The 8,175-nt window shown below is 35.7% G+C and overlaps 1 protein-coding gene across 1 annotated transcript in view; it reads left to right on the forward strand.

Moving 5' to 3' along the window:
• Positions 1–1,030: 1,030 nt before the first annotated feature.
• The window catches only part of tmem269 (transmembrane protein 269), a 10,743-nt gene continuing 3,598 nt past the window's right edge, over positions 1,031–8,175 (forward strand). The window contains exons 1-4 of the mRNA XM_008414488.2: positions 1,031–1,298; positions 1,782–1,823; positions 5,642–5,789; positions 6,674–6,771. Of these exons, the coding sequence (XP_008412710.1) occupies positions 1,799–1,823; positions 5,642–5,789; positions 6,674–6,771 (271 nt within the window). The 5' untranslated portion in view covers positions 1,031–1,298; positions 1,782–1,798. The remainder of the gene's footprint in view (positions 1,299–1,781; positions 1,824–5,641; positions 5,790–6,673; positions 6,772–8,175) is intronic.

Genomic DNA, 8,175 nt, shown 5'->3' on the forward strand with positions numbered 1-8,175 from the left:
AAGGGTAAAGGCATAAAAATGACAACTGGTGATATTTCTCAGACCACAAATAGAGAGCAGGTTTGGTGATGAGTCAGATTTTTTTAGTTTGATAATACATGCTATTGGCATGCTGCAGAATCCAGTCAGAGTCCATTACTAGCCCAATGCTGCTTCAATACTTTCATGTAAAATTTAGAGACTTTTAGCCTCAAATGTTGTAAAAACATTGAGGCTGAATGAGTGAAAACCAGAGACAGTTTTGTCCTGAAGTTTCCATCATTCATTCTGTTACAGTTCTGTTACATTGAGATAATTTTGGTATTTCAATAATTTGTCTGAACCTTTTTTTTTTTCATTTTATTGAGCCTGTGCTGTTCAAAACACAAATAGCTTCTGTAAGTTTTACAATCAATAGATTGTACTAATCTGATTAATGGTTGTCTTTCATACATGATCCAAGTTAAGCATAGTAACCTTCATAGGCGTTTTAATTACTTTTAATTAGCTTTTTTCATTTCTTGCTGATTAAACTGTAGGACTTGAGTTAAATACTTTGTGTTTCACTTTACAATATTCCCACAACAGTTTGCTGGAATTCTGATGCATTCATTCCTCTTTGGAGAACTGGTGTAAGTATTCATGTTCACAGGCTGCCACAGTCACACACACATTTTCAGCTCTATCCGCAATTTATTCCAATTTATTAAGTTGTGTTTTTCAGGTTTAGCTCAGACGTTGTGAATTAATCAAAATCTTACAAAATCTTTATACTGTAATATCATCTGCGCTTCCGAAATAGAAGAAGTAATGAGAGAAGAAAAATCCAGCATAATGTTGGTGGTCATTAATCTGATTTAATGTCAGACTGTAGAAACTTTTGTTTTTCTTTTTACACAGCCTGGGTGTATCTCTTGTCTGGTTGAATATCCATTTTTTGTAACTCACAGTAACTTCACAGGCTGTGGGGGAAAAAAACAAGTGAGGAGGGAGTGGAGGGGGGGTCTACGTCTACGTCATTTCCGCTTGGAATATTCCAGCGGATTTGTCACTGCTGCTACTTTAAAAGGACGCGCTTAAATAGCGGCCACCAAGCACATAGACAGGTGTCCTGCTCTGTGCATTCATTTGTTTATTCAACCATACTGACACAGAAAACAGAATAATACTAGACGGAATACTTTTTGCATTTCAAAAAGCGGAGAAGGAGAAATAAATAAAATAGCCTACAATACAATTTGGCATGTAGTGCGCGCGCATTTTTCACGCCTCCATCATTTGATTAAAGTAAACTAGGAAAACTGTGGAGCTCCTTTCAGGTAAGATGAAACAAACTTTTTTTCTGAACAAGCTAGAACTGTTTTCTCACTTTTGATATGAGGGAATCCTTATACAGCGCACTTTGTTAGGATTCGTTATGGCGCATTTGTGCGTCTTAATGATGGTGTTTGGATGGATTTTTATTAAGCTGCTGAGGGAGATCTGGCGCTGAAGAGAGCGCGGTGCGCATTACAACCTCCAGCAAAGAGGACGTTTTTATTTTATTTTCTGGATTTAAAAAAATTATTATTCTTTTTTTTTTCAGAAAATAGAGTATTGTGCACCTGGGATGATGTGATGTTTTTTCAAGTACAAGCAATTACGACTTGTTACATGACATATCTCCAAAAATATAGCTATTTATACAAACACATGCTTTTATTGATTTTCAGACACTTTTGTTGTCTAAATATTGTTTAAATTTAATAAGCAGAAATGTTTACGTCTGCACAACAATAACTGGAGGATTGTTTCTCTTTCAGCTGCCTAGTTGTGAACCATGATCCTCCTGACTCCTTCCTCTGGTATGTACTCTGCACAGTAAAATACTCCCACTTGTGGTTCATCCTCTGATATAGTGATACATAGAGGTTTAAAGTTTTTTTTTTTTTTTTACAGGAGAGGATAACATTGTAAAAATAAATGAATAATGATAATACATAAATAAATAAAAAAATAAAAAATAAAAAGTCAATTGTACAAAAAACTACTTTAGTTTTCACTTCTAATATTGTTAGATGTCACAAGAATCTGCTAAATAACCAGATTCTTTAGCAGTGACCCTTCATGGCTTTACCCTGTTTGCACAGGTTGGCAGTAACTTTATCCTGGATATAAGTAAAGTTAGCAGCCCATCATCATGTGATGTAACAACATCTTTGTATTAAATCTATTTTCTATTGGTCTTAATTCATATTCTACTCATCTAAGAAGCTGAATTTGAAAAGCTTACTTAAAAGCATCAATTATAAGAATTTGTAGAAAAAATAATTGACTTGCTTGCAATCGATCTTTAAAAAATGATTTGTAATATATGACTTTCAGTTCTTCAGTTGAACTATTGGAATAAAGAAACTCTTTTATTGAGATACACCTGCATAATGCATGTGATAAATATGGTCCTAAATGCATTTATTGTCCCTTCCATGCATGATTATTACAGTTGTGTACCTAATCTGTTAATATGCATGTAAGAGAAGAAAATGTCACCTTTGCATTCATTTATATGCAGAGAACAGTTGGATAACAACACGTACAAACTGTAAAGTTTAATGTTTTTATAACTAAGTCTGTTAGCTATTTGTTACTCTTAGATGTGGCAATAGTGCAGTTTAATAAAGAAAAGGTTTAGTTAGCTCAGTAAGTTCATTTCTGTTTATTCTGGTTGTGCACTCTGAGTTAAGAGTTTTCCTTGTTTTTCCATGCACTCTCTTTAGCTGTTACCTGGTAACATGGCAGGGTATTACATAACAAGGGCCTTTCCCATCATGCTTTGCACTAATTAGGCAGGAATCCAGAAATAGAGACCTGCTTTAAATTGCCACTGTTTGGTTCTGGATTTGTCTTTTTCTTTTAATATCCAGCCAAGTGATCACAAAAACCCCCACAGATTTTTATACACCTGTGTCGGCACTCACTATGTTTAAAGTTAAAATATATGAAATAGGTGTTCTGCAACACCTTCTGTTCTGTGTTTTCCTATAAAAATAGTTATTTAACATGCCAGGTGGTAGCTTTAGGATAAAGTCCAACATAGTGAAAAAAAGCATGCTGTCAAGTGAAAGTTGTTGTTGGCTGTGTGCTTTGTCTCATACACTGTTTTCTTTCAGATGCACTCGCCTGGCTTTGGAATCAAAGGAAGTTCAGGGAGAAAATCTCGTGAAGGGTTGCTACTGCAACAATAAAAAAATATTTAAAAAATTGCAGGTTAATATCTGTGCATACTCTCTTGGATCAGCATCATGACTTGAGAGAATATAGTTAGCTTTGAAGCGAGGAGACTGAGAGAACAGAGTATTTACTTTTACTTGATTCACGTAAAAAAAAAAAGGAAAAAAAAGTATAGACATAATATTTGTGAGGGTCAATTTTTGGCTGGAATCTGGCAGTCTCAGCAAATTTGTATCTTACTATCAATAATTGTAAATGGTAATTAGTAAATGTATATTCTGCAAATTATAATCATATTGTAAGACAGTCTATAACCATTGCCCATTAACTAAAGGTAAAACTCTGTGGAAAAAAGTTTTCAATTCCTCCTGCTTTCATACCTTTTGTATGCTATCACATGCTAACAGTCCCAATGATATCAGGGAAAATGTACTCAAAGAGCATTTTTTAAAATTAAACTTTATCTTTATAGTTATTGTGCTTGTAGCTTATGGTGTGTCTATTTATTTCAATATATGTATATATAATTACAGTTCATTAGGTAAAGATTTATTTGACAATTTATCAAGTAAGAGAGAGGATACACAGAGAAACGTTGTCTAAATACAGTAACTTGGAGACATAAAAGTAATGACGTAAAATACATGGATTAGTCATTTAATTTCTAAGTCAGTTGAAGTTAACTGACTTTTTGCTGTTAAAGAGTGTAAAGAAGAAGGAAAAGTCACTCCAAAACAACACATCTTCTTATCCATGAAACTTTATGCTCACAAATAACACCTGCAAGCTGTTCAGCTCAGTTAAGCATCACCCAGCCTCGGGTTGTTCAATCCCTCAAACCTAAAACCTTCATAATCTTGTGGAAAATGTTTTTAAAAGATAGTCGGTTTTTAAGACTGACAAGAAGGTTGTCCACCTCATTTTAACGTTGTTCACTCACCTGTGTTGAGGACTTTTGGAGAAAGTCATAATGCTCCCTCAATCTATTTCTGTATTCCTAATAAGCAGCCGAAGGGCCATTTGAAATATTCTAGTTAAAAAGCTTTTTCTCTTTACAATATACACGTTTACATTCGATGCCATGATTTATATCTCATAGCACCTTTCCTATTTTAGAGAGGCCAGGCTCCAAAGACCTATTTTGTGTAAAAATTACATATAAAAATTTGCTATTGCTTTGAGAACAAATAAACTATGAACTGTCATATTATATTTGTGTAACATTTTTTTTGAGTTCCTGCACTAATATGTGTTTCAATTTTCTTTTGACTAAAGAAAAAAGGTAACAAACTATAATGCTCAGTTCAACAATCTCTAGAGTAACATATGAAAATCAGTTCAAGCTTTAACTTCAATCAAAATGCAAAAAATTTCTCAAATAGATGAGAAATGTTTTGGCTTTAAAATTGTTGTCTGAGAAAGTCACACTAATCAATTGTTAGAAACAGTTTAAAAGGAAATTCTTCCTAATAATAAACATTTTTCCAATAAGTGGCCCAAAATCTAGGAGTCCAGCTTCATACTACAGGAAAAAGTGACACAAATTAATATTAGTAATATTAGCTTCACCGCATTCTGTGTTTGTTGCCAGTGTAGCTTAAATCCAAACATAAAACACAACTGGATGCTAGATTTTCAGCTCAAAAATGGAATAACTCAGGATGAGTTGAATCCTTTTTCCACAGTCCTGTGTTTACCTACTGTCACTCCCTCCATTAAAGCCCAAGTCCAAGTGCTATTAATTGATCTAAACAATCAGTCAGCTGTTTGAGCGCTGCTGCCACCATCTTTTGCTAGGTCAGTGTTAACAGGCTAATCGATCTCATGTTGTGTATGTGTCAGTTTAGTAGGTCCGGCTCTCTGTGAAGGTAGCCAGATGTGTGTGCACAGTAACCCTCCACATGTTGTTAGCTTGTCCCCCACACCAGCATCTGATCCCCAATATATTCATTTGTAAATGCTGACCAGTAACATGTACTTATACTTCAGCACATGTTCTTGCATGTCATTATATTTAAAAAAATCTTTTAACACATGCTGAGATTTTCTGAGTAATTAAACACAGATTGGTGTTGGATGTGCAAATTTAACTGCGTGATTTGATAGTAACACATGTTTTTGATCTGAAAACGGATGAATGTATCGTAAGGTTGATGTCCGTCCAATAAACAAACAGCTTGGTAAGTCATACTTCTTTTACATCAGACGGGGGCATCAGTTTGGGAGTAATGTTTTCTTTCCCTATTAACTGGTGTGTAACATTCTTATCAGTAATGGGTGATATACTGAAGTATTTACAGCACCTAACCCCCTCTAAGGTTTGATTCAGACTCAGATCAAATCAGTAAGCTATTCCCATTGAGAAGGTCGGCTGGTGTGCTCATCCGATCAAGGTGGGGGGTTGTTGATCCAACAAGGACCGCTACTAACTGCTGCTGTTGTTTGCTCTCAGATTTCTTCCAGTACGCCAACAAGCTCCTCCTGAGCGATCATGCGACAGTGCTCCAAATCAAGGAGTTTGCACGGAAAAATGCTGCTAATGCTCTATCTATGGCCAACATGGTCATGGGCATGGCCTCCATCCTCAGCAGCCTGAACGGGTGAGCAAACACACCACTAATGGAGTTTATGATCCGAGAGAGAAGTCATACACAGGAAAAGAGCAAAATCTATAGAAAACGAATGTGTGCACGCAGAACAGTCAAAAGTGTGCTCAGAATGACAAAAACAAAACACAGTGGGGAAACTGAACATATTTAAATAAAGCATTTTGAAAAATGCATCCTACCATTTGAACCTTTTGTCTCACTGGCTCTGTTTCCATTACAAATGTGCGAAAATCTTTGTCAGTATTGTGCTGATGTCATAAATTACAATTTCACAATTGCGGTGTTTCCATTAAATAAGAAACTAACTTAAAATCATATCTGAATGCATTTGTTCATGCAATTAATCATTAAGAAACAAGCCACACCATGAACCTCCAAATACTTCCTGTTGTCTTCTTCTTCATGGTTTGTGCCCATTGCAATGTCTGGTTGTTGATCAAGTGACTCATGATATGAATTAAGTTCTTCCATTGCAGTTTTGGAAAATAAACCAATTTCATTATGGCCAAAAAAGCAAATCAAAACACAGAATCCTAGCTGGAAATGAAAGTTACTGCCACAGCATAATGCTATCACCAATGTGTTTTTACATTGCTGATAGCATCAGTGTTAGTTTTCCACCTGACATGACTTTTTGCATGTAAACTAAAAAGTAAAATCCTTGCACCTTTTTCCACATTTGCTCTGCAGCAAAATGAGAAAAAACCTTAAGACCTCTGAGTACTTTGCAAGTAAATTGTCTTCACTACATTCATCAGCAACATTTTGCCTAAATTAACAGAATTAGCTTTTGAGACTTGGCATACATTTCACCTTTAGAAAAAAGGCTTTCTGTCAGCAAGTAGAAGAACTTTACTCTCACTTGTTTTGTTCAGGCACCATCATGCAGCGTGTTGGCTGGTTCTGATTGGGTACCTGCTAGATTTGGCAGATGGAGCGGTTGCCAGGCGACTCAATGCCTGCTCGGCACTGGGTAAGTGGAAGCTTGTGGTCAATAAACTTTTACCAAAGATTAACTTCAGTAGGGCTGTTGGCAGTGTCTGCTGCACAGGCTTTTGTCTGCACTTTTCTAATTTGGCCTCACAAAGGGATTCTGTGAAAGGAAACTCTGCTTGTGAAAACCTCTGGTTAGTCTTACAGAGCTTCCAAGAGGAGAATATTTTATATAATGTCATTTGAACTCTTTTTTAGACCCTTTCTACTCTTTTGGATAAATAAGCTTTAAGTGTTTGAAATAGATGCAAATCCACATTTATAATTCAAAAATTTTAATACTTTGAATAAACTTTGTAGATGCTAAGTTGAAATATAAATAACACCTGCACCTGAACTGTGTCAATATTATCCCCAAAGCTTAAAATAGCTCGCAGGTGCATCATTGTTAGCCGCTTTGTGTTTCAACAAGCCGTTTTCTGCATGACTTTGCAGGTTGCACATTGTTGTTTTTGTCAAGTGAACAATAATTTTCCGATTAAGCAGCCTAAGTCTGTGGCATCCAGTTCCAATTGTCTGTTTTATCCTGTTGCTTTGGCTTCTCTGCATTTCTGAAATTGCTAAAATTGTTGACCCCTGGCTGCGGGATTCCAACCCGTTCATTCGAGGGCTGCAGGCTGAATCACCTCATCGTCATCCGCTGAAAACATGCTATGAGCTCCTGAGGGATAAAGAGACAAGCGAGCGGAGAATGTTGTTTATTGAACAGCTGTTTGTTGGGCTGACACTGATGTTTCCAGTTTGAGATTTTTGCATGCAGCACATTACTATCACGTGGCAGGAATGCTGTCCATCTCCACCGCAAAGAGCTGAAAATGTAGTTGAAGTGCCTTGCAAAAATATTTTTACCCCTTGAAACACTGTTTCAACCACAAACTTCAGCGTATTTTATAGAAATTTTATGTGAGAAATTAATGACGAGATGAGGAATTTTAGTTTTATAGGGAATTAAATATACTTGTCTGAAAGTGTGTTTCACTTTGATTGACGTGACATAAGCAAATAATGTAAAAAAAATAATAATTGTATGGAATCAATTGATGCATGTCCGAAAGGTATGGGGCGCCTAGTGTCAAAATTTGAATCCAAAAGATTTAGCAGAGAGTTTATTGATATTTAACTAACTTTTCTCACTTTTATTACATTTAAAATGGAAATATCTAAAATCTGTTATATATTACCATTTTATAAAAATTTGAAAAATCAAAATGGTAAATCTAAACCTATTAAATCTAAATCTAAATATTCAGTCTAAATCTAAATGTTGAATTACTTTTATGGACAGAATTTCTAGGCGCAGCCGAGGTGTTGAGGGGATCCATTTTGGTGGCCTTAGGATCGCATCTCTGCTTTTTGCGGATGATGTGGTCCTGTTGGCTTCATC

This window comes from Poecilia reticulata, linkage group LG7 (genome assembly GCF_000633615.1).
Source record: "Poecilia reticulata strain Guanapo linkage group LG7, Guppy_female_1.0+MT, whole genome shotgun sequence".
Lineage (NCBI taxonomy): Eukaryota > Metazoa > Chordata > Actinopteri > Cyprinodontiformes > Poeciliidae > Poecilia > Poecilia reticulata.